This window comes from Drosophila grimshawi, unplaced genomic scaffold (assembly GCF_018153295.1).
Source record: "Drosophila grimshawi isolate 15287-2541.00 unplaced genomic scaffold, ASM1815329v1 contig_59, whole genome shotgun sequence".
Classification (NCBI taxonomy): domain Eukaryota; kingdom Metazoa; phylum Arthropoda; class Insecta; order Diptera; family Drosophilidae; genus Drosophila; species Drosophila grimshawi.
The window spans coordinates 1,145,962-1,173,722 of record NW_025063406.1 but is presented as its reverse complement, the minus strand read 5'-3'; the positions used below and the strand labels follow the sequence as shown (position 1 = coordinate 1,173,722).

The 27,761-nt window shown below is 36.2% G+C and overlaps 1 protein-coding gene across 4 annotated transcripts; it reads right to left on the bottom strand.

The window, feature by feature from the left end:
* Positions 1 to 1,192: 1,192 nt before the first annotated feature.
* LOC6563544 (cadherin-86C) lies at positions 1,193 to 27,761 on the bottom strand. 4 transcript variants are annotated; one of them, XM_001990760.3, is made up of 12 exons: positions 27,529 to 27,761; positions 14,685 to 15,385; positions 13,248 to 13,331; positions 13,067 to 13,192; positions 12,853 to 13,002; positions 12,676 to 12,790; positions 10,096 to 10,288; positions 6,860 to 8,186; positions 5,780 to 5,910; positions 5,184 to 5,274; positions 4,670 to 4,875; positions 1,193 to 4,044 (listed from the first exon to the last, which is right to left on the bottom strand). In XM_001990760.3, exons 2-12 carry the CDS (start codon positions 15,381 to 15,383, stop codon positions 1,386 to 1,388), a joined length of 5,781 nt encoding a protein of 1,926 aa, XP_001990796.3. In that variant the 5' UTR covers positions 15,384 to 15,385; positions 27,529 to 27,761; the 3' UTR covers positions 1,193 to 1,385. The 4 variants fall into 4 exon arrangements, with proteins under 4 accessions (XP_001990796.3, XP_043071713.1, XP_032593410.2 ...); XM_043215778.1 differs by lacking the exons at positions 13,248 to 13,331; positions 14,685 to 15,385; positions 27,529 to 27,761 and having other exon boundaries at positions 5,780 to 5,928; positions 12,873 to 13,002; positions 13,067 to 13,121; XM_032737519.2 differs by lacking the exons at positions 10,096 to 10,288; positions 12,676 to 12,790; positions 12,853 to 13,002; ... (2 more) ...; positions 14,685 to 15,385; positions 27,529 to 27,761 and adding an exon at positions 8,458 to 8,515 and having other exon boundaries at positions 5,780 to 5,928.

Genomic DNA, 27,761 nt, shown 5'->3' with positions numbered 1-27,761 from the left:
TGGTGTTTATTAATAAATGAATTTGAACAGATCCTTTTAATTGAGGATAGTTGTGCTTGGAAATGCTAAATTACCTCATATTTTTTCGATTTTCTGTGATAACCATAACAGCTCTAAAGGAGCATTAGCAGAGCCAATAGCTTTCGCTCTGTTCTGCTCTGTCATTTGCAAGAGGAATACAAAAATTTACATTGCTCTATTTAGCTGGACCAACACCATAAAGAAAAAGAGCCGAACTTACATCTTCTGCTAATGCTATAGCAATCGCATTGCTGATTTGCTCGTTCATTCGCCTAACTGTTATCGGAGCTGTTATCTAAGCTGTTATTGCAGCTATTATCCAAGCTGTTATTTCTATTCGTTAAATCGTTATGTAAGTTTTATGACCTGCTTGCTACTGCTATTGCTCGTTAAATCGACAGAGCAGATTTTAGAGAAAGAGCATCCATTTCAGCCTTTCACAATTGCCACGCCAAAATTCGCAGCAGTAACAATAACAGAGCAATAATTATATTGCTTTTGCTGCTACGAAGTAGTAAATTCAAGAACTGGATAGTTGCATACATAGTAATGAAAGTCTTGTTTGTCATATTTTTTTCAAGATATTTGTGTATTAACAACTTAATATTTGAGCAATATCCTCAGTGGTATGTGTATGCTCACATGTAGACGGGCAGACATGGCTGATAAAGAATATATATAATATATATGTACATATAATTATACTTAATGGGGTTGGAAATCTCTGTTCCATACCTCGAGGCATGAATACAATAATCTCTGCAATAGATGTAAAAATAGTTTGTATCTTTTGAGTGGGAACGAAGGTGTTCCTACTTAAGTGCATGGCAGTGTGTTAAGATGTTTAAATAAACTATACAATCACTTTATGTTGGGAGTATACAAATAGGAACAAAAGATTTAAATCAAATTTCACAGTTTAGTAATGAAAAATATGTCTAATAAGTGAATAAGTACATAATACTATGTGTATTTAAATTGAATGCAAATTAAGGAAATCAATTTACAAGATGAGATATATCTATAAATATTTGTTATGTTTTTCTTTTTTTGTATATTATATAACTTTTAATGAGTACAAAATGATTGTGGATGGTTTTAAAGCATAATACAACTAATAATAATAATACACTTATTGTAACTGAATTATACACTTATTTTATGTATTCTGTGCACTAAAACTAGTTGCAATTTCCTTATCCACATACTTATGCCTTATACCTTATGCGTAGGAAAGACTTAATGGACTTAATTTAGCGTAGTATTTTAGGGGCGTTGTATACAAGTTGCTTCAAATATAACGAACCTTAGAGGCTATCACATATATTGGTTATTCGAATTAAACGTTTGTGAGTTGCCGGCATTTATGAATATTGCGGAGACTCTCCTCCCGATGGTATTTTCTTGACGCGGCTAACATCATCGTAAGCAATTGAAAAAACGCTCTTCTTCTCAGCTAGGGGATTCCGACGGCCCATGCTGTTCATCAGTGAGTTCATGGCAATACCTGAGTCGTGGTCATCCTCTAAGGTTGAGGCATTCAACTGCTTTTGGGCTTGCGATGGGGGCTGCGGATGGGGCTGGGGATGTGGATGTGGATGGGGGATGGCAGCATTTGGATCTTCTATATAAAGATTTATTTTCGATTTTGTTAACTTGACTTCGTTCTCTTTGATAGGCGACGGCTTCGGTTTGTGCCTCTGCTGATCCTTATCCTTTTCTGTTGCTGTCGCATATGGCGGTGTCTCTGGATACATGTAGTGTGGCAATTTGGTGGGAGCTGGTGGCACTTCCGGTGCATTCTCACGCTCGAAACGGTGCTCGGAATGCTGCACGAGCGGATGATTGATGTCAGTCTCGACTTTGGGCTTGTGCTGCTTATTCAGGGCTCGATCCTCTTTCAGCAGTCGACTGCCTTTTGGCGGAGATTTTCGCGGAGCCGGTTCCGGCTTGAATTTTCCCGCATCGTCATGCGTTGCTATATCTTCCGGCTTTGACTTTGTACGGGTTTTCGACACACGCTTCTCGGGTGCACTCTTCTTCTTTAGTGACAAGTGCGACTTGGATGACTCCGTCGAGGAGGGGGTCTTCTTCTTACTGTAATACCATTCCATGTACTTGGGCACAGTTTTCTGTTCGTTTGCTTGCTCATCGTGAGCGCCCAGTTCCGTTTCACTTTGATAATAGCGATTTAGGGATCTTTTCGAACCTCTCATTTCACTGGAAATATTATCGTGATTTCGGCCAATTTCACTTGGAGTCATTTCGTATTTGGAATTTGAATAACGACTGTTTGGCGGTTCCGAAGACGTTTGCATTCGTGTTGAGGTTTGGCTACGTCTCGAACTGTCTCGACGTGATAATCTCGGTCTAGCCTCGGGTTGTATATCAGGTTGCATATCCGTTGGTGAAGTGGTGCTCATGCCTCTATTTTGGTGGGATACAGTTTTCATCTGCACTTCATGGGGTTGCTCCGTTTCGCTTGACCTTTTAGCATAGCTATTTCTTCCAGATGGATTCACATTTGTCCTAATTACAATTTCACCCTCGTCCGAGTCAATTGAGTACTCGGTGCTGTTCTCATCGACTTCAACATCAATGTTCTCGTAGTACTGATGCGTTCGATGTTGTCTTCTCGGACTACTGAATTCGTCGAGAGAATCGGATATTTCGATTAATACCTCTCGGCTAATGGCTTCGGATTTGTTGTGTTTTCCATTGGTTTCCTTGTGTTGAGCAGCACCGTCGATTCTACGGCTTTCATCGCTTAGCTGCTTCCGTAGAATACTCGTTTTGGTTTCCCGTAGTGGTTTTCTGGGCGGCACACGTTTCCTTACCTCGTTGACCTCCTCCTCCTCCCGTATGGGTGTCCTTATCTTGCGCTTCACCTCCTCGACCATAACTATTCTTTTCCGTGGCTGTGAGCTGCCCCGGAGTTTTGGTTGCCTTTTGGGACGACGACGCTTTATCCAGTACATGCCATTGGGACTATTTGGTGGACTGAAGCGTACATATTTGTACTCATCCTCGGACATTGAATCATCATTTTCGCTCCGGGCTCTCCGGGCCTTCAAACTGCCCAGATAGCCGTCAGTCGGTTCGGTTTGGGTGCCAGCATCGCAATCGGTTTGTGTTCCAATCGCCATCGATTGGCCCGGCAGACTTTGGGTCTCCAGGACAATTTCGTGCTGGGTGTATCTCGTCTCGAGTTTTTCCTTTTCGAGCAGGATCTGTCGCAGGAGCGCATTCTGTTGCTTCAGCGAGTGCTCCAGTTCGTTGCTAAGCGTATGATCTCCCACAACTGGCTGCAGTTGAGTTAGTTCCTCTTCGCCCTGAACGGACTGGGTGTGAATGACTTTCACCTCCGGCTCCGTTTGGGAGTAGACAATGCTATTTGGTCCCGATTTACCCAAGGGAAACGTATCGCCCTTTAGCGTTGATTCCTGAAGTATTTCGTTGGGCATTGACTGAATGTATGTGGCACCTGGCACAATATGATAATGCTCCCGAATAATCTGCTTTCCGTCTGGCTGCTCTTCTATGAATCGCCGCATCAGTATCTCCTTGCCCGTATTGTCCACCATCAGCAGCTGTGGCTGCGAAAGATTAGTCGATGACTTTATTGGCACATTCACGTAAATATTATCATCGTCCAAGGCAGCACCGTCGCGAGTCTTGTCCCTGGTCATCAGCTGTAGAATCTCGACATTGCCGTCTTTTATGAAGAGTTCTCGTTTATTCTTGAGACTGTTGTGTGCAGTGCCAAAGCCAACATCGCTGCCACGATCTATTTCGTGCCTTCTCATCGAGTCGTCGTCAATCTGTCGAGCATCCTTGTCGTAGTTCTTGAAACGTGCATTCTCCAATTGTCTATTCTCCGTTGTACGCGTCAGTTTTTCCTTCATTTCCACCAGACGCCGATCGTCCATTACGTCCTCAATGTAAACGTCACGGTCGTTGATTAAATTAGTTCTAGAATTATGGAAACTATGATGTGGGTCTTCTTTGGCTGTGTGGCTGTTTCTATTAAAAAATATGGATCATATTATCAAGTCCAATATCATAACGATACACTCAGAAAAAAAGTTGCCCTCAATTTTAAGAATTTGTCTAACTTTTGGAGTCAATGTGTTCTCACATGTGACTTTCTAAAAACCAGGTTTAACTTTTCTTAATTTCATGGTGGATTTTTCTAAAATTTAGAAACAATTTAGACAGTAAAAAATCTTGGACAATAAAATAGGTGTAAAGACGATGAATTGTAAATATTTAAAATAAAACTTTAATATCATGTCCCAAATGCAATATATTAATGAGTAAATATGGAAACATTGTTTCTTAATGAAAATCAGAAGTCTCCATCTTAAGATAGCCAGTCACAGTCATTTTGTTTAAGTACATTTCTCTGGGCAGGGCAGAGATATAAATGCTTGGATTTTTTCTATAACTGAGTGTTTGCAGTTCAACTTTTTAGAAACATTTTCTATTTTTAAGAAAAATATTCCAAAAAAAAAACACCATGATTTAGGAATTGTCGATTTGGAGCTAGTCTACTTTTAGGAAAAGTGCCTTCTGGTGTTAAGAAATTATTTCTAAAATTCCAAAAACGCAGGTGGATTTTTTTCTGAGTGTATATGTAGATTCGTACTTAATGCGGACGCGTCTTTGCTGATATTCAGCGGATTCTGGACGGCGTACAACATCGCCATCGGTATTAATAGCAGCGTGCTCCATTTCTAAGTTTTCGTTTGGCTGTTTATGTCCATTCCGGAACTCCCAGCGGGTTGGCTTTGTTCGCGTATTTGATGGCTTCTCCGCTGACCAGGCCTCTCGTCTTCCCATCCATTCGGCGACCTGAAAGTTGCGGTATTTTATATTTATAAATTAAGCGTATACTTTTCAAAATGTTAACTTTTTGTCCTTCAAAAATGTTTTCTAAGGTGGATAATACTTAAAAGAAACTCGGAAATGGGATGTGCGCTCAGAACCAATGTGAATTGTGGGTAAGTGTTATGTTTGAAAGTAACATAAATGACAAATAAAAAAAGAAGAACAAATTTTATACAAAAAGTGCGAATTTGCATTTTTCTAAGTGTGCTCGCAGCTCTCTACTATGCATAATTCTAGGTACTGTGTATTATTTGAAATAGATCAAAATCTACCTGAACAGATTTTGTTTGTTTTCCATTTGCCATTTCTCTATGCACTAGATGTACATCGTCTTCAGTTCTACTGATATTAACTATTCTTTTGCTACAAGAGAAGAATAAAGAATTAAAGATCAAATGAATGGTGTTTCAATGTTTCAATGATAAATGATATGAGCTTTAAAGAGGTATTTCGATTCCTCACTACATTGAACTCTTTACTTAGTCTTTGGTATACGATACTCTAGAGCAATCATATCTTGGGAAATATAATGATATCGTCCCTTTGTGATGGACTCGGGCTCAGTTTAGTTTAGTTTAATTTGAAATTACCACCCACATTGAATAAAATATAAGAATGAAAATGTTAAGTCATCGATATAGACGTAGTTGTTGTGTTTCCCATCTATTATCTCAATTCGTTACTATTGATTAGTATCTGTTTTTGTATTTTTGTTATCTAAACACGTGTAAATATTATTTATATCAGACAAGTTTTAATGTGGCTTGTATTGGGTTACATACCGAGACTAAGTTACCGAGTCAAGAAGCAAGGGATGGATACATAGGATACAATAACTATTATTGTTATTCTCACTCGTGTTACTTACGTAGCTGCACCATACAGAGGACACCACGAGCATATGCAGCACATTAGCAGAATCAGGATCGTCAGAGCAACCAGAGTGGCCAGCAGGATGAGCAGCCAAAACAAAACCTTATTTTCAGCTTTGTACTGTGTCTGCGTGGGAGTAAGATTCTATTAAGATAATCTCGTCATTAGTCGCTAGCTAAACAATTCATTAATAGCCTGATTCCACTATCAACATTTCTTATTTTTTCTCGAGCATCTGCAGTATGTAAAGTATTTTCCCATATTGGATAACATTCTGTACATTTAACATTCGTAAAGTATACTGCGAATTTTAGAAATTCGATTATTATTTGCGATGGCTTATCGATTTTCGTATCGATCAAGTATGTTAAACGTTTTACTTAAAATACTAAAATAATTTGATTAAATTATTTTTTTTTAATGATTTATGAAAATTTAAAAACAAAAGCAAAATTGAAATTAAATCCTTTTTATTTATTAAATTTGTTTCATTGCTCTATATCGGAAATGCTTCGGTCTGCCTGTTACATTAATTTGCACAAAACCATTTACCCATTTTAAACGGTTCATATAAAAAAGAAGAAACAAGATATTAAATTTTGGAAATAGGCATTGCAGACAAGTAAGGTAAGGTAAGTAAGACAAGAGGTCGACTACGATATACGTAATATATATTCTAGTTTTATTGCTAAATTTTCTTTTAAAATGTTGCGCACTCAAAGTTGAGGAAGTGGTCTCAATTCTAATGGCCTGTGAAGACAGTGAAAAGTAAAAAAACGGAGGCAAATATATATGTTATATGTTGTTAATGGCACTAAACTATAGGAATTTCCTATTGGTATATTAGTCGATCATAACAATTGCTATATAGACTCTGCTGTTGATATACTTTATGGGATCGAAGATCCGTTCTTTTGCTTGTTACTTACGCTTGCACAAAGTGATATACCCTTTTTAACCAATCTCTAATGGGTTCAGGGTATATTTATGCAATCAGCTGTTTTATTTAAACCAAATAGTGATGGTTGAGAGTATTGGTAATGGTGGAATCAGGCTGATATATAAGATAGCTTACGTCTGAGGCCGCCGTGTTTTGTGGCATGATTGCATAGGAGTTATTATGCTGTGAGAGTCGCTGTTGTATCTGCGAGATGTCCACGACAGATGAGCTGTCATAAAGAACCGTTGCAGTGACCACACTGCGTTCCTTAATGTTGGGATTACCATCGAGGAGGTCCTTGGCACCCGGCTCTTCCGGTCTGAGTGGTCGTATTTCGTGAATGAAGACCTTGCCACCCGTTATGGCTGAGAGAGTCTCCTCTGTCTTTCGCTTATCCAAGCTGCTTCCTGGCACCACAAATGTGACGATGCGCTTTCGGCTCTCCGGCGGATATATGCGTATACTCGTCGTCGAAAACCGGACTGGCACTCCCAAGTCATAGGCCCGAGCGGTTAGTATGAATAGATCGCTTTCAGCATCCGAAATGGTCATGTCCTGTGCATCGCGGCGCCTTCGCATGCCGGCGCTCTTCTTGGAGCGAAGATTGATCTTTTGCCGCACCGTCAACTCGCCCGTTACCTTGTCGAGCACAAAATTATTCTCGTAATTACCGTGAATGAGCTCGTAGCGCACAACATTGTTCGGGGCCGTGGCATCCTTGTCTGTGGCATGTATAATTGCACTGGTTGTGAAACTGGTCAAATCGGCTGCCAGTATAAATTCGTACAAATCCTTTTCAAAGATGGGCGTCTCATCGTTCACATCGATTAGCCTAATAATTAGAGGGACCTGGGCACGATTGCCATTGCCGTCCATGTCCCGTGCCTCCACATATAAGTGGTACTCGGGCATTACTTCCCGATCAAAGCCATGACTATCGGTTGACACCGTTATCGAGCCGTTCTCCGCATTCAGATTGAGCGACGTGTTCAGGTAACCCAAGATAGCAGTGTATCGCACCTTGCCACCCAGACCCGAATCCAAGTCACTTGCATGGACCTGGACAACCTTTGTGCCGACTGTCATGTTCTCTGGCAGTTCCACGGTATATTCCGGCTGATCGAATACCGGTGAGTTGTCATTGACGTCATTGATATAAACGGTCACATTGACCATTGCCGAAAGATTTGTGGCAGGACCCAGTTCCTGGGCAAGTATATTGAACTGCACCGAGTGCCGTTGCTCGTAGTCCAACCAGGAGTTGTCACGCACTCGGATTAGGAAGGATGCACTGCGTTCGGCCACATTTGGGCTAATCTCAAAGGTGCCATTGTTGTTAAGCAATGTCAGTGAAAAGACTCCGTTCTTTCCAGTATCGTCGTCGTAGACCCGTGGCACATACGGATCGATGAACGTCAGTGCTGAACCCTGTGAGGCATTCTCATCCACTCGTGAGACATAGCTACTCGAACAAACGGGAAGAAAGAGATTGTCAACAAGATATTAGCATTAAGTAGATAAAAATCTTAAGCATAACGCGAGCCTCAGTTCGAGTTGGGCTTGCCAACTGAAGTGGTCTTTAGGGTGTGATTATAAATAAATAAGAGTGCTCCAAATCGACTGTTTTACTGGACACAAGACACAGATTAAAAATCGTTTTGAGTTTTAAAAATTCGCCATACTCTTGGCTACAATGGTTCCTCAACTTATTATTTTGAAACTAAATTTCTAACCTTCCGGTTGTGGTTTTCTTAAAGTCGTGCTTTGCATTACCAAATTGCAGTGTGGCTTTTCTAAAATTTAGAAAAAATTTGACAAATTTCCAAAGTGTTGTTGTTCTATATATTGAGAGCAGATTTCACTACTATTTTCACAATTTCAGAAATGATTTTTTTAATAAATAAAAATTAATAAAAAACACCAACGTTTTTGGATTGTCGATTTAGGGCTTGGCTCTCTAATTTGAGGAAAATCTTTTTCTTATATTTGGAAATTAGTTTCTGAAAACAATGTGCATGAATGCATTTAAAACTTTGAGTGAGTCTATACATTTTTTTGATGCAGCGAGTAATGAGAAATAACTTTGGAGAGCGTGAGAACAATGAATAAGAAAGAAGTAAAGAAAAAAACATATAAAATTTATGTTAATTCTTCAGTCAAAATCATTGCGACAATCTTGTTTTCTTTATTTTGACAGCAGCTCTCTCCTCGTATTGGACACTACTGTACCCATTCTGTCATTTCATTTTTCACTCTCTCCCTTTGGATTCTATGGGGCCACTGTGCAGCAAGAAAAGTGTACACTAATTAGAAATAAATATAGTCATGTATACCTCTATTAGATACCCTGTTCTTAGCTCTGACACACTTCGCAAAATTTAAATTAATGCCGATTAACAATGACCTGCTTTCGTGTTCCATACCATATTATTAACAGTTTTAAAAGCACACAATTTATTTGCATATTTGAGTCGAAAAAAAAAAATAAATAGAATGTCCTGAGATTTGGAAAATCACCATTTTAGTGATTTTTCTAAAAATTTAGAAAAAGGTTTATAATTGCATGGTTTTTTTTTTATATTTGTTCACAGAATTCTTACATTAGCTTTTTTGTTATATATATTATTAAACATAGTATTCAAGATTTCATATACACAATATTTTAGATAGTTTATAAACTCATATAATTTACCAGGGAAAACTTGAAGGGAAAACTAAATCAAGGCCCTAACTTAGAAACCGAGACTGCTAATTTTATTAGTTGCTTATGCATTTTAGAACATCTTGTTGTTTTCTTGAAATAAATGTTTTTATTTCCACTTTTTATATGTTTATTCGAAATATCTTTTGGAATAAAAGTCAATATTACTTTAAATTAAGAGAAAGTCTTTCTAATTTTAAGAACAATTTTCTTTGCTCTTTTAGAAATTATATCTTAAAACAAGTAACAACTTTTTCAGAAGGATTTTTATTTTAGATGATTTTGTAAAACAATTTAAATCAGTTGAAAGCTTAAGCAAATATACTGATTTAATTTTTCGTATTTACATCCCATTTTTTTTTAACACTCTAGAAAATCTTAGTTTTCGCCATATTGAGAAAATTAACTTCTGTTAAGTCTTATTTAATCGTCTTCTGCCAGTTAAATCATTCGTGGCTAAAAACCTAAGCGAAAACAACATTCATTGCCTGGCGCTTTTGTGTAAATGGTAAGAAGAATAAACTTACGAATAAACTTAAACTAAAACTTGAAAAAGATCCAACACAAGAATAGTGCAAAATGTATTTTAAATTACTAAGGATAGTTCGGAAAGGGTATCATTTTCATTTGTGGCTTACTCGCTCATCCTTTGCTGAGTGTATATACTTACTGATCATTCTCGAAATAGGGCGGTGAATTGGTACGATCCGGCAAAAAGAACGCCAATTGGACCGTGGAAGCCATGGCTGGAGGTTCGTCACGACCAATCTTAACTTCTTCCGCAATTACGGTGAGCAAGACGGGATCGCCCACGTGCGTGATGGCCGCAATGTCTTCGATCGGTCTCTTTAAGAAGATTTCACCTGCAATGCGATGCAATCATAATTAAAATTAAAATCAAATTTACAAGATTATGGTCTACTTGTGATTATTTTTACTGTAAACCTGTTGCCTTCAGATATATGCATTGAGTATTTTGTGTGGCATGAGATCACATTAAGAATGTTTTTCTTGTACACTCTGACCATTTTTTTAATGTTTCTTAAAAAAACACCCTATCCAGAAAGGCATATAAGATTCAAATGGACAGCCATGGGAAAAGTTATTCACAAGTAAAGGAATAAGCTAAAAAAAAGAATACTTTATGGGGTGGCGGATGTCTCCTTAGGTACTTGACGACAATATTATAATACTCTGCAAGGGAATAATGAGAGACGCCTCACATGCTAATAGAGGTATGCCGTTAATGTTCTCATTTTAGTTTTTGCTTAAGGCTGGCTGCCTCGTCAAGAGACAACGAAAACAAAAAGTAATTATGAGAAGGCTTGGGAAACTTCTTTTTTTTATTTACTTTATTTTGCACCTGTATGCATCTTATGAACACATTAAACTAAGTAATGCATATTAAACAAGAAATAAATCGGTTCTCGGCAAGCCGAAGCTTTCTACACTGGCAAAACAGATCCACGTAAAACTTAATATAATAATATTAAAAATAACAATAAAGAAGAAGCTATAAATTACACTAATTTAGTTATGAATTGAAGAACAATTTAAAAATAACTATAAAAATAATAATAATTGAAATTTAAATATAATAAATAATGTAAACTTTTATGTATGCTCTTCGATTATTCAAGTAGCAATTAGTTTTTAGTTAAATGTACAGATTTTTGGGTATTAAAGCATGTATTGCGTACATATATCGTCTGACTTGCGTGAACTTCTTTATATGTGTATGTCCATTTATGTATATTATTAGCGACATAAAAGATGGATGTTGTTTGTATTTGTTTGTTTTGGGGCTTAACTCCATGGCGATGCATCAAGAATGCTGCCGATTTTTGTGAAAGAAGACGAACTCAAAAGTTAGCCTACCACAATGCCCCTTAACACATGCCAAAGATCCAGTTGGGCAAAGTCACGAAGTTTTTCGAGCTCTCGTCTACAGCAAGTACAATTTCTGCCTGGGACAGAGTCATTGCCATCAAAAACTGGCAATGAACCAGAGAAACACGAAACAAGGAAGCTCAAACGCAATTATTGTGACTTGATTGTGACTACGAAGAGCGAAGAGCAAAAACCTTGCGGAGCCAAGAGCTACATTGCACTTCCAGAACTTATTCGCAACATATATACATACTCGTACATATATATACATACTCGCACATACATATAAGATGAGCTCGGGCATCTAACGAGTCTAACGATGGACCGGATTGTGGCTGGTCTCTCTGATTGCGAGTAGTAACTATGTTAAAATCTTTTTGATGTTGCATTGTTGTTTTTTATACTCTGTGCTGCAGTCAGTCTACACATAAAATCGATAAAAAAAAAAGTGCATGAAAAAAGTGTTTACAATACATTTGTATGTAAAATGCAGAATATGGCATATCCATATATAGAACATAACATATTATACATTCGTATGGTATGTAAATGTCTATTATATTTGTCTGTCCCTCAGGCTTAATTCCGGTTCTTTTGTGTTCATTCTCAGAATAGGAACACAAAAAGTGGTACATTTTTTTGTTATAGTTTGGCTCGTTATGCTTTTTAGTAATAGTCTTCGGCTGAAAATGTATCTAGATACTAAATAAATAAAAATTTGTTCTATATATATTCACTTTGGCGTATTTTAAAGTATTGCATTTACCAAAATACTTCATATTTCGTACACAACCCATCTTTGTTTAAAGTTATTGATTCGAATGAAAGAATGAGAATTAATAAAATTATAATACGTGTTCACTAGAAGTTGATCCATAAAAAACATTTTCTCCAGGTTAATTTTAAGCTAAACTACATTTTTACTCTAGAAAAAGGCTTCTGCCTTTGCCTACAAAATGTATTCTATCTAGTTTTATAATTTAAAAAATGTTTGCATTCCTAAATACACAACTTATTTTTTTCCTTAAGAAAGTTCATAACATTTTTACATATAAAAAGAAAATCTAAATTAAAGTCTTCATCTATTATAGAATTACATATTTATAAATTTAATTATTTGTATATTTAGCTACAAGTTCGACACATATGAAACATGTGTCTCCCAAGATATATATTTAGGTATAAGCCAAAATGTTTTAGTCTAAATATGAAAAAATTTTAAATTTTCGAGAGCTTCATTGAAACTGTGTTTTTAACTAGTTTGTAATCTGCGATGTAGCTAAAATAGCTTTATTATTGGTGTCTATTTCTATTCGTTATTTTTATTTGTTGCATAGTGTGATTAATAGATTGCACTTACCGCTGGTATCGTTGATGTCAAAAAATGAGGTAAATGGGTTGTTTTCAGAAACTAAGCCATATCGCACTTCCCGCGGGCTTCCTTTATCCCCGTCCTCTGCATGTACTTGCAATATCTTTGAATGTCAATGATAGTTATAAGGTTATGTTTTATAATTGACTTAAAGAATTCAAACACCTTGTCGCCTGATAGTATACCGGGTGGTAATTTTGTAACCGGTGGTGCCAAAGTAAAAACGGGTGGCTGATCTTGCACATCTTGCACAATGACAACAATCTCCATGCCTGCGATATTGCGTCCATCTTGTCCAGGCTCAGCATATGCATCCTAAAATCGAATATGCATTAGGGGGTACATATAATAATCATTCAAATTACTCATCCAGACGTACATTGGCCAGAATGGTCAAGTGGTACATTGCTTGCTTCTCAAAATCCAATGGCCCCAAAAGGAAAACGGTGCCTTCCGTTGTCTCAGCAGATATTATCTTTTGTCTTATAGCAAATAATGGCGAACCCTAAAGTTGAAATCCACATAGTAGTTTGCTTAAATGTGTTTCGTATATAACTCACCCATAACTCGAGGTAGACTGGTTTTTGAAACAGTGGGTTTTTCCGGGCAATAACATAATCGAGTTCTGAGCCTCGCTTTGCATCCTTTAAAAAGAGTAAAAAACCATCGTATTTAATAAAGGAAATTATTAGATTTTTAAAAATACGTTGTACTGTAAGAAAAAGTAATCATTTTGTAAAAAAAAAATACTTTATGGCGAGTGCAGATTTTGGTTAATTTGACAAATGCTGCTGAGTATTTCATCAACATTTTTTTCAATTTTTAAAGTAAGCATTTCAGAAGCGTTAACATTATTTGTAAACCAAGAGCTTCAGCGATTTATAAGTAAATTGCTTTTTGTTTGAATACTCCACACAAAACAAAACCAATGCGAAGACGTGGCCAAATAAACAAAGTAATTTTGTCACAGTATCACGCCAACTTTCTACAAATGATTGTTTCATTAATGCAGCATGAAATTTGCCAACACAAAAGAATTGAAATATATCTACACTATCGCTATTGTTGAAGGAGTTGTATAATATTGTCTGTATTTATTTCTTTAACTTTTAGCTTTTGTGTTTTTATACTTTTATTGCAATTACCCTTGCATAGAGCATTCAAGGTTGGCTTCAGAGTTAATCTAGTCTGTCCGTCTGTATAAACACGATCTCAGAGAATAGAGACAATGTAGGCTTTCGTATACCGTAACATATTGATCAAGTTTATTTCTTTCGCCTTTGGATATCTTCCCATTTCGAGAATATCGATAAATATCGATTGCTGATAGCTCAATTTGAAAGTTATATCCTTCTAATTGAGTTCACATTTATTGATGAACTCTCATTAAAATCGGATATAGATATAAGATAAAATATAAATATTTTCATAATGAACAAAGCTTGATCTTAATTTCGCGTTTTAGAATCATTCGATTTATTTTCTGCGTCAACCTTAAAAATTGTGAATCCTACAAAACTAATTTTTAAAAATGTGTGCAAAAGAAAAACACTTATTTTAATCGAGTTAATTGTATAATCTTAAATAGTTGAAATAGTTTTAAATTGAATATCATTTGACACAAAATATGATATTGGAAATTATGTGGCCTGCATATGCTGTCGTCAGTACACTCAGAAAAGATTTTATTAAATTAAAAATTATGGGTTTTGCATTTCTTAATTTCATAATACATTTTTAAAAAATGTAGAAAAAATTTGTATAATTTCGAAGGTAAGATAAAAAGAATATATATTACGGATTTCTTATTTTAGGATGGTATTATTAATTATTTCTAAAACTAAGAAAAGTTTATAGATTAGAGGTTGATTTTGATTTTGGGGAGATTTTTTCCTGAGTGTTGAGTTTTAGTGTCAGTGATTTCATCATACAGGTTCTTACATTTGAAATAAGTAATAATTTACGGTAGTTAAAATTCTTTTGATTTGGGAGCTCACCTCAGGTATCATGATAATGCCCGGCTTATGTGGGAATATAAGGTCATGAGGTGTGCTGAAATTGGTCGCTGTAATTGAACACAATTGCGTGGTCATGCCACCATTTGTGTCCTTCACAGAGACTTGGAAGTCATAGTAGCGGCCCGGCTCAAGACGTCGCTGTAAGACAACATTTGCCTGACAGACCGAATTGTACTTGGTGCATGGAAGCGATTCCACCTTGACGGTGGACGACGATGCATCGCCCATAAACTCAAAGGTCAGTGGATAGTCGAACTCCTCGTCAGTGGCACGCAATCTGTAGATTACAGAGCCGACCTGTGCGTCGGCCGGCACCAGCACCAGCCTCATGCGCGTGGAGGGGTCGAATTTGGGATCTGCTCCGTGAACGTGATGTAGACACAGAATTCCAATTAGGAGGCTGATTGTCAGCAATCGATATGCGGTCATTGCGCTCAGCCATGGGACAAACTGCAATAGTTGCCGGCATTGCTGTTGTTGTTGTTGCTGTGGTTGTTGTTTTTGTTGCTGCAGCTGGGAGGTAGGTGGTTGATAATAGTAGCATTCTTCTTCTTCTTCTTCTACTTCTTGCCTTCTTGCTACATTCGTGTTGCTTGCGGCAGTTCTGAGACCGCATTGCGGCACATGTGTTAAGCGGTGACTTTTTCTGTGAAAACTGTTGCTACTGCTGGAAGCCATTGCTGTAATCAAAGATACAAAATGCTGTTGTTAGAAACGGTATGTATTATGTGTGGTTTAGTTAAACGCATTGCTTATATATATATTTAAATATATTATACCATCGAAACTAAAGCAACATTGCTAAGTTTCTTGCTTAACTATTTAATCACGTATTAAAGTGATTACACTCGCACTGAATTTTAGAAATTCGCCATTCTTTTGGCGTCAAGGCCAAATCACCTTATTATTCAGAATATAAAAAAAATCACTCTATTTTTGGCAATTAAGAAAAGCATTTATAATAAAAATTTTTTTATTTAGGAATTACTTTAGGACGATTTTAGTTTTAGGGCGTTTCCACGTTTGAGACTTCATGGCTAACACCAATTCACGTAGATATTCTGCATCATTAGCTCGAATAAGAAGAAAACTTATTATCATCTGTTTGTGGCATTAGACAAAAAGTATCGTCAAGTTGTCCATCTGATTTAGTCATTTTCCTTATTTTTCCTGTGTTCTCTGTGTCTAACAGAGTAAAAATATTAATATATTGTCCAAGATTTTATAATGTGAAAGGCTGAAACTAATTTTCAATAAGTATCCCTGGAAAAAATCGTGGAAATTAGAAATAGGCCATTCTTTTTGGAGGCATGGGTATCTTATAGTTAAGATATTTCATTTCTTTCATTTCTTAATTCACTGGACGATTTATCTAAATTTATTAAAAGGATTTCAAAATTCGAAGAACTCTCGAAAAGCTTTTTTGTTACTTATATCCCCCCTAATAATAATACTTATATCATTATTATTAAACATAAATAGTTTATAATTTCACAAATAAAAATATCTTGGATATATTATCATTTATTTTTTCAAAACTTTAGAAAGTGTATTTTCTAACAATCGGCGATTTGCATTTCTACTTTTTATACGCTTATTAGAAATATATTTCTAATTAATACAAAATATTTATGAAAAATAGAAAAAAGAATCTCTTATTTTTATTAATTTATTTGCAAAAGCTTTTTAGGACGATTTTATTTTCTTCTAATTGGCACTGATATTTTGATGAAGACAATTTAACACATGAATTAATATACGTACAATTCTTATATAAAATTCTAAAAAATTAAATTCTGTTCTGTCAAGTTAAAATTGGGAAAATAAAAAACTTCTCGTATAAGGAAATTATATTTAGCTGTTCTATAAAACATATAGATGTACTCAAAGTCATGTACAATGGATAATGTACCATATGGTGAATATATTTGGTGTATTGGCCCTCAACTCGAACGCGCCACGCTGCCTTCATCCATCCATCCAGTCAGCAAATGGATGAAAATAGCAACTGTATCTGCAGCCGATGCTGCAGTCGCTGCATCTGCATTTGTGGCTCGTTTGATGCTGCTCAAACTTCAAACTCGAACTTATTGCGAATCCGGTTTTGTCCGCCGCACTGTCGGAGTGTCTGGCCTGCCAGTTGCTAGTTGCATTCGCGAATTTCCAGTTTATGCAGCTGCAGCGTCGTGTCCTTAACTGCAGCATGCAACAAGCAACAACAAGCGAATGACCAGTTATGTCAGTCGATTTGGATAGAGTCGACTTGAGGCGGGGCGAGCCAGCTTTGGCCACCCTCGCACCCTCGTATTTGGCGCTACGTCGTTTAAATTTACGGCCAAGTATGTTGCAATATTATGTTTGGCCCGCATTTGGCTTAGACTGGCTCCAGTATTACATACTAACGAGTGAGCATTCGCAAGTAAGTCTCGAGTCTCAGTACGACTCGCAGTCGCAGTCCCAGTCCCAGTCTCAGTCGCAGTCTCCGATTCAGTCTCAGTCCCAGTCTCAGTCTCAGACTCAGTCTCGTTCCCAGTTCCAAGTCCCCAGTCCCTGTCAGCAACTTTTCCGCGTTCACTGGTTTTTAGACTGCGGCACTATTGCGCAACAATTGTATCACACAATATTTGTGCCATTTGGTTAAATTTCTCTTAACACACATACGAAAATAAAAAAAACGCCAGCCGGACTACAAACTGCTGTTGTGATTGTAGTTGTAGTTGTGCTGACGCCAGGCAGCCTAGCCTCTCCAAGATCTCAGTTCAAATTGTATTTTCACAAAACTTTGATTGTCGACATGAACCCATTAGCAGTCGAAGCATCGAAGCCAATAAATAAGCTTAGTTTAATGATATTAATGTTTGGGAAAATATCCTATTTTTTTATTCTGTATGCTATCTGACGAGAAATTCTATACTGATATGTATTTTATTGATATATTCTCTTTATTTTCTTTTCCTGCGTAGTTTGTGTTCTTAAGCATAGTTCTGAAAATAGGCAAATATAAACCGTGCATATTTCATATTTACCATAGTTTGTAAATAGGTATCTCAAAATGTATACCAAAAATAAAAAATTATATCTTTCGTATCGCAATATCAGGCTTATAAAATGTATCAAATCAAATGAAATCGTAAAAAAGTAGTAAAAAAAAATATTTAAAACACATGACACATGCCGATGCAGAAATTTCAGAATCCATCAGAGCAACGATCTAAGCTATTATAATACTTTGCATTAATCTAAGCAAAAATAAAATATATAAGCTATTGAATATATAAGTTCGAATACCATGCATAGTTTCGATACTAACAAACTATATTGAAATTCCTTCAATAATATGTGCGATACATTTTTGCATAACTTTGAGAGTGTAAAATTATAAAAATAAAATACGCTCTCAGCCTCGCCTCTTTAAATGTCTTTATAAACTTTTGCATACTTGCTTACTTGCAGAACCCGTCAGCAGTCCATAATCAATGGAAAGTTTATTTACCTGGATCGGCAAGCGGGTTTTGCTCGATTAATTCTAGTGTTCAGAAAGAATCAGTGATTATTATAAGGAAATAAGAGTTATGCAAATGTATAGATCGCAACAAATATACTTGGGTACGAACTGCATTGGAGTGAAAAAACAAAGTATACTTCTTGCAAACTATTGAAACTGAGATGGGTCGATGGAATCTCTGTATCATTTGTACAGATTAAATTTTGAAAAAAATGTTACATTTGTACAATTTTAAGGTAAACATTTTAAATGGATACAGGACATAGAAAAAATTCGAGTGAATTAAAATTAAAAAAGGAATTAATAAAGATTTTTATAATTTTTCCTAGATTCTAACCTATGGTTGCAAGAAATTAATTTTTCGAAATTTGTTGGATTGTTGTCTTTTCTCGTTTGGCATTAGCCTTCTGTGCCAACAGATTGTTGATGTACTTTCCTCTGAACATATGGCAAAGTTCATGCTCTCTGCTCAGTACAAGGTGTTCTGAGTAATCTCTCAAGATTCGGTTTGCGTATGCAACAGCTGCAATCATTATAAAATTTATACTTCAGTATACATCCGGCGAGGAAACTGCTAACATGATATTTATGATATTTAAATCGTTTATTTTATTTTTTGATTATATCATAATATAATAAATAATAAAATGAGATGCAGCTGCATCCTAATAACGGTAACGGGTTTGAATTTTAAAATCCAGTTTGTTTAAAGTCGGGGCCTGGCTAGACATATTAAAATATATTGCAAAATGTAATATTTAGTTTTATAAATATATAAATATACATATATGTATCACGGATGGGCCTTCATATAGTTTTTAAATATACAAAATGTCCTAGGGGAGATAACATTTTCTTCAGTTCTTTGACATAAGCAGATTAACCGAATTATCTCTCCCGCATATTGTTCCTTAATCACGAAAGACTCGTAAGGGTGTCGACCACTTTTATTTTGTAATATACAATAAGACACTGTTCTCACTTTATCACTAGGGTAATTTCAGTAACTCGGTTTTTGAGGGGCAAAATGATTTTCCTTGGTATTTAAGTGGTTTACTTTTCTCGATCGCATGAAAAGTTTTATGCTTAACAACGGGAAAATAATGGCATACCCAACACTGTAATGAAAACCGTTGTCTTTAATGTTCCAATATGATAAAATGTTCCTTAACTAGAAAAATAAATATATTGATTAGTTTCTGATGCAGCTGGAATAATTTAAAGAGCGATTTTCAAAACACCAACTATTACAAAATGTTAAAAAAAATCCGTGAAATGGAGTATAGTGCTGAAATGACATGTTCATGAAAATACTCTTTGATATCTTCCTCTTATTTCAAGGATTTTCCCTTGCCCCTTTTCACATCTTTGAACATGAAGAGATTGCAGAATTTTATTACGCTCCTATGTAATTCCTGTGTAAAAAACTTACTAACTTAATTTGTTTCAAGATTCAAAACTTAATTGTAATATAACATAATTAAATTTAGATCAATATGTAGTAAGCCATTATCTTATTTGTAGCAATATGAGAAAGCACCAAAGAATTATGGAATACACAAAATATTGATTAGATTCTAATGAAACTGGAATAATTGAAAGAACGTTTTTCAAAACAATTGTTGCAAAATGTTGAAAAATTCTATGAAACTACACTGCTCAAATTGCTTATTCGTGCCTCATTATGCTTGCCTCATATGCGTGAAAATACTCTTTCATCTTTCGTTCGTAATTGAAGGAAGTTTTCCTTGCCCTCCGATTTTAACATCTTTAGGCATAAGGAGCATGCACAAGTTAGAAGTTTACGCAATTCATATAAGGCGATTATTGTTACACAGCTTGGGTGTTTAGTAGAAGGGATAATGTTATTTGCTAGATGCAGCATAATAACATTAAATTAAGTTGCTAGCAGCAATCATGCATTTAGTGAAGGGTGTATAAACTTCGACTTCATCGCTGGTTGTTGTTGCCCTGAACGATGAATGTCCTTCCTTGTGGTACGGTACGTAGTTTATTTCTGGTCTGGTCTGGTCTGGTCGGGTCTGCGTTGTGATCGCCCCAAAAATCGTGAGTTCGCTCTGCTGTTTAACAAGATTTTGGGCGTTGTTCAATTTTTAGGCTGACTTCGCATGCGAAAAATGCAGCAGCCGCTTTTTGATAGCTGAGCAACAACTTTTGTTTGCAGCTTTGCACGGCTGTTGCTGCAACTGCGGCTGCTGCTGCTGCAACTAGCCATGGTTGCATTCAACTAGAATGAAAAAATGTGTTGCAAATAAAGTTGAACCCGATGGCAAACTAATCTGCTTCACGACAATGGACCAGCAGCAGCAAGTCATATACCCAGCCAGCTATGCCTGACGGCCAGGTAAGTCAGCCAGGTAAGTCAGACAGGTAAGCCAGCCAGCCAGCCAGCCAGGTAAGCCAGCCAACGATGCAGACTGCTTATACACTTTTATTAAACCACACTCCCCTCAACCGGCACCCGTCCGTGATATGACCGTCCTTCAGCATGGCTGTCCATGTTTTCCTGCCTTCACTATTACAGGGGATTGTTGGATTTTGTCTATCCGACTTTCAGTGCGTCTGGCCCCTTCCTCGTCAGCCAGCAGTGGGTTTATGCCAGTCTACTTCTGTATGTGTGTGTGAGTGTATATTTATGTGCATATTTGTGTGTACATATGTGTTCGACGAACTTTTTACTGCTGCAGCTGCGGGTGTGCTTTGGGTGTGCCACAGGGAGGCCTTACTTGGGAGTGCCAGACTATGAAATATCCTCTTCTCCGATCTTGAAAGTGAATTCGCATACAGTTTATATAATTATTATATCCATGCAAAATGTATTTTTAAATAAAATATGTAAAGCACACAGGACACACCTTAAGCTTCATTCAATGAGCATCAAGAGATATGTCGCTTCTCAGCCTTTAAGCTATCTAAATTAAACTTTGGCTTTTGTATCGTCGTCAGGATCGATCAACCGAAAGTAGAGTTATTATATTTGTTTTCTAAGATATCCCAAACCTATACTTTTGACCGAGTTGTGTTGAAATGTATAGTCTTAATTAGAAAAGTACATTGAAAAGTCTTTGGCAATTCAGCTGGTTCATGAAAAATGGATTTGTAAATGGGTGCGGCAAAATTTAAATTTAACTGAGTCTGCTTAAGCATATACAAAATTTTATTTCAGTCTGATATTTATATTGCATACGAGGAGCTATAATTATATTTTTTCTCTGAGCTGGTCTCGATTATACAGAATGCTAATTTTTATAATAATCAAGATTATATATATAAATTATGGGGTCGCAGATGCTTCCTTATACCTATTATAGATTTTAGCACAAAATCATTTATTACCCTTATATCTAAGATATCTGTCAAAACAAAGAATGAGTCTTATACCAGAATTTAAAATTCGACCCACTGTTTCTGTGGCAGCTATATATATACTATACACATATATATATATATATATATATATATATATATATATATATATATATAATTAAGGGGTCTGATCCGTATGAAACCGACATATTCATTATATTTTAATATCAGTCGGCACCAAAATATACAAAGAGTAGAAAATAAATTAAATCCAATTTGAAATAAAATTTAAAATAAAAATTATTTACCAGATTTACCGCCCGAATCTTGAAATATAGGAATAAAGTTAAAGTTTTAAGTTTAGCGACGTGAAATGACTTATCGATGCTGACCAAAAATGTAGAGATATATTAACCTTTATAGTTTAGTGCCTGAAAGGGCTTATTTATCTATAAATATGCCTTGGACGGGTCACCAAACTTGGGCTCCCACAGATTTCTAATCATAATCGAACTGGTCGAGATAAAATATTGTTCTCCTTACAAGAATTGTGCGCGGTTCCACACGGTTTTTATAATTAACAGCGTACGCCTGAGACAAGCAGCAAGCAGCAAGCCGCTAGCTGCTGGCTGGGCCTGCAATTTACAGTCAATTGTAAATGAAAAGCACAAACAATGCACAAGATATGCACGCTGAGCTTGAGGCTAAACCACGGGGGTTGGACCTGGACCCGGGTCCAGAAAGTCACTCGATTAGTTTCGCTGCCAACGATGACGTTGGCTTCGTCATCATCGTCATGATAAGCATTAACAGACTTCAAGATCTACGCCGTCATCGCCTGACTCCTCTTGGCCAGCCCCCTTCGGAGTAGCCAAGTGCCCCCAAATCGCCTCCTCCTCCGTCTCTGTCAGCTTAAGGTTGTGTGTGTTATCCGCTCGTCGTGCTGTCATTTTGGTCTGTCATGATGTTGCTGCTTTGTTTCGGTTCTACGATTCGTTCCTTTGCATCGGAGGTGGCATGCGGAATGGGCTCCACACCGTCGACTTGCATTAAAATTAAGCAAAAAAAAAAAAGAAAAGCACAGAAAAAAAATGTAAATAAAAAGACTCACAAATGAATGCAATAACAGCGACGGGCCAACCATCAACGAGCGTTTTAAAAACGTGCGTGGGACTGCCAGCGGCAATGACGACGCGTCTCCGGAGCAAAGAGCCAACTGTGGACAACCTCTGTAAAATTCACAGGCAGTTTGTTATTGACCATACTGATCTGTGCTGTGGTGCTGCTGATGGTTGATGGTGGTTAGGAGGGGTCTACGACTAACGATGTCGACGCTCAAAAAAACACTCAAATTGAATCTTGACTTTATTGGTATCAAGCCCCTTATAAAAGTTATTGCTAACATGAAAATAATTGGCTTAATTTATGTGTGCTCTTATCCATAGGCAAATTTACTTAGTGTTAGAGAATCTTTTGAGTTCCTCGTTCTTATTTATGAGTTATATTACAAAAAATTCCATAATCTGACAAGCCAAGCCTTATAAATTGAAACTGAGGAATATGGCATATCAGATCCAAGTGATCGATCTATAAACTAATGACAACGAAGCAATATAAAGCTTAAGCTCTGAAATTTAATTGCTCATCTGCTTTCATTTTTATATACATAAGTAAATATATTTCTCGACTAAGCCTTTCTCTGAGCCCAGGGAAGCTGATGTATTTACTGATGCTCCATTTTTAAATATATAATAATATAGGCTTTTTAAAAGTTCAAACAACAATTACTTATATATTGTGTGGTAAATTTAAATATTCAATGTAGTCGCATTTCACACAGAGATTGTCGATAGTGAATCCAATGTCCACATCAACGAGAACAAAAAAAAAAAAAAAAACAACAAAAAAAGCGCATGTTTTCCATTAAATCAAATTATAGAAAATGTGGAAAAATATTATACGACAACGTATAAATACAAGGATAAGGGACTTACAAAAAACTATATAATTATGTATTTAACATGGTTCACAAAAAAACAAAGAGTTAACACATCAAACGGCAAAAAAATACTACAAGAATAAAAAATCAATAAGTAACGTAAAATTTCTCAAAATGAAATAAATAAAAGCCTTAGAAAATTTTGTAATATAATTAGTAGGACAACACATAAATACACCTATTAAGAAAGGGCCTTACTAAAACTACACATACAAAAGACTTCAGGTAAGCAGGCGACTTGTAGAACAGAGTGTGAATGATGAGTATAAGCAAGATTATAGGCGGCAGTCGAGACGATCTGGTGGAGCAGAGAGCGCGGAACATGGGCTTGGTTGTGGAACCAATGAGACGACACTTATGAGTTGTCTGTCGCAATTACTCTCCTCAATAATGTAATAATTTACCTCCTTTTCAAAACCACAGCTGTTAACCATGTTGAGCCAGCCCGCAACATTTTTCCAAAGTGGCGACAATGATGATGATGATTATGGCGTTTCCGACGACAACATTGTGGGCGTTGGACATAAATGATTGTGTTTTGTTGTGTGAGCTTTCGCACAGTTATTGTTCTTCATTTGGCGACTCGAGTTCGTAATGATCAACTTCAGTTAAGCGACTCTTATACAAACCGAAACAGTGTTGCACAATGCTGCGGTGCACATGAAAGAACACATTCTCATTACTTGCATGCATCGGTATCTAAGCATCGTCGAAGCGTCGCGAAAAAACAGAAGATTTAAGCAACAAACGTGGTTGGACCGTTTTTTAATTAAGTTCTAAAGCCTATCAGCATTGCGTGAATCCAAATACTTTTTCTCCACCAAAATAAAGTGTTATTAATCCATTCCAACACAGCAGTAATAGCTTTAGACTCTAAGTCATCATAGCTGGCATCCATTAATTAATAATTCAGCCATCGGCTCTGTGCCTGTTCAGTTTGTGCTTATCATGAGTTTGACAACAAATTTGTTACAAAGATTTAATTTGATTAAAGGCTTGCATCAATCATTATTCAATGCCGGACTGCGCTCATCTGGGGCGTTTCCAATTTTATAAATGAGGCGCTCTCGAAAATTAAGTCAGCGGCAATACCATTTTTTATTATTTATTATTATCTGCTGCGGTGTCCGGTAAATAGTTTAGGGGATAACAGCCATTTTCTCGTATAAACTAATTTGGAAAAGATATCCAAAAATGCGGAAACTATCTTTTATTTTTCAACGTTTTATGTTTGGGTTATCCCAAACTAAAAAACAATGTTAAACTAACCTTGGACTCTTCAATAAATTTGTCTAGAAGGAATGTTCTTAACTTGATAACATACATGAATAAAACAGTTGGACCAAAAACTCTGACAACGAATTTGTGATTAAATTAATTAGTTCTGATGTTATCAGCTCGGAAATAGCTTGCATTTAAATATTTAATCAGCAATTTTTTTTTTTTATAAGATGAACCAGCTGAAAAAACCTGAAAATTGTTAAGCAAACCACAAAATTAATTCGATTTAAAATCAATGTTGCAAATAGTGATATATATGCACTACTGATATATATATATATATATATACGAACAAAAAACGAACTCAGTCTAGTTTGTCAACGCGTGAGAATTGCTGCGAACTGTTCACAGAAGGCAATCAATTAGAATGTCAATTAATGCTTAACGCATCATAAATCAGCAGTCAATGCAAACGCTTAAAATTAATGTTGCAACTTCTGATATATATATATATATATGTATATAAAATTGTAGAGTGTCAACTAACGTCAGTCAACGCAACAGTTGACCATAGTTCAACAAATTTCACACTAGAATTGACTAAGTTGCCGTCAAAGTTTACTTGGCTGTTAACTAATTTAAATTCATAGTTAAGTAGATTGTGTATGTAAACATATATTATATATGTGAGTATGCAGGGCATCTCCTAGTCGGTCATTCTCACTGGTTGGTATGAAAGCGTTGAGTAAGAAGTTAAACAGGGTCGAGTTTTGGACTGTCAGCGCTGAATGCGTTATCACAGTAAAATATTTTTAAACTTTTAAACACGAAAGCTTGCAATATAAATAAGTTTGTTGGCTTTCCGAAAAAGTTGTAAAATGCCGGAAGATTGTCAGTTTTGCCACTGCGGCAACCAAAAGTGGGTCAGACAAGGCCGATTTCGACTGGTTTTTTGTTTACCTTAACTTGATGCACGCAAATAAAACATACATCAAATGCACGAATTCACGTATTACCTCTTACGTTCACTGCCATACGTATTACGTATGTAAATACGTATGCGAAACTAATTGTGGTAGTTATATTTGGAATTTGATGCCATTTGCTTTGCTCGATAAGTTCTTCATCCGCCCATTTAGTAATGGTGTCTGTGGTTGGAGTTTAAAATCCGATCCAGTATTTAAATATACATACGTATCTGTCAATATATATAATTCTCTTTTACGTATGTAGGTCACTGAACTTCGAGCCGATTACTATTAAATTTCTGTGGGTGTCTGGGTGGCTTTCAGCTTTACGAACTAATTCGACAGACAGACGAATATGGCTATATCGAGTTGGCTTATAATGAGGCGTCGCCTTTAATGAGTTGCACACTTTACGACAAAAGTATAATATCCACTGTAATTATATACACATATTGTAATTAATCTATGATGGAGTGAGGTTCCAAGCGTTTTATCCTCATTCCAGAGATCATTACTTTGTGTCTCCGAAGACGCAACAACCAATTATATTGTTTTTCTAGTTTGTATCAAATATTCATTATTCTGTGACTCCAAAGGTTGGGAAAGTAAACAAAAAAATAAGTGGGCTGGAAAATCTATAACATCGATAAGTGCAAATCGATTGCATATGAAATTCAAGGCCACTAAAGTAAAGGTCTGCAACCTAAACAGTTTTAGCGCTGTAGTCATTAAATTTGGAGGTTGTCTACACATTCATATTTAATATTGTTAAATTATTTAATATATGTTCATGATTTAAAGAAAAAAATACAATTTTAAAATGTAGACTTTTTATAAAATTTAAAGATAGCATTTATTACCAACAACAATAACAATGAAAGTCACAATGTTGGGGCAACAATTAGCAAGCTTGGAAGATGGGTAAACAAAATTCCATGCCACGCCCACTTCTGCCTACACAAACCGCTAAAACCTATTAGGTATATTAATAATTACCTCTTTCAGTAGACTACCGTTGCAATGGCAAAGCCACGCCCACCCATTGCAGGCATAACCCCAAACTTCACACGGCTTTGACAGGGCCAGTTCTTTAAACTTTAAAAGCCGCAACTAAACATTTTGGAAACGCATTAAATTTTTATAGTCGGTTGCATAACGACAGAGCAAGTCATTATTTTAAGTTGTTTTCCAAAGAGCATTTCCAAATAAATTTGGTAGGTAAATAGTTTCCTAAGAATACGTTTTTTTTTTAGAAAGTACGTGACTGTCTTAAGCCAACCAATTTAATCTGTTTCATTTGTGATCGGACTAGCGACTTATGCGTACATTTTATTTATTTAATTTCAGAAATGTATTGTAATTTCAGAAATGCTATTCAAAATGAAAACAGATGATTAATTCTCATTGAGAGCCTTAGAAAATTAAGAATTGAGGGAATTGTTCATAATGAACCCAGCAGGAACAGCGCGAGATGTTTATGGGTCTGCATGATGCTGCATTTTCCACAACAGCTCCAATTGCAAGCAATCGAAACCAGGGCCGAAGAAACTGAGAAGCCGAGAACCTGAGAAGCCGAGAACCTGCCTGATCATCGTGTTTTCTTTGTAACTTAAGCCAAGAATCAGAGGCAACCAGCAACCTAATTTACTAAATGATTCAAATAAAATAAAGAAATCACGAAATACCATTAATTTTGGTGAGTCTTATTAGAGTGAAAATAGTATGATAAGCAGAATCTTATCGAATAAACACTAGAAGCCCCATCCACTTATTTTACAGATAAAATGTATACAAAATCTTTACCAATAATAATGTGTATCTTGCAAGCCGCTGAGATGGCAGTATCACATTTACCGGAACAAATCGATGAAATCGGATTAGGTTCGGTCACATCACTTTAGACCACTCCATGTGGGGGTTCTAAGGTCGAAGGAAATATGTTGCCACTATCTTGGCTTAAACGGCCTTTGCACTTTTTCATTTAGATATTTTCAATATTTGTATATTTTTTTATGTTGTGTCACATGTGGTATGTT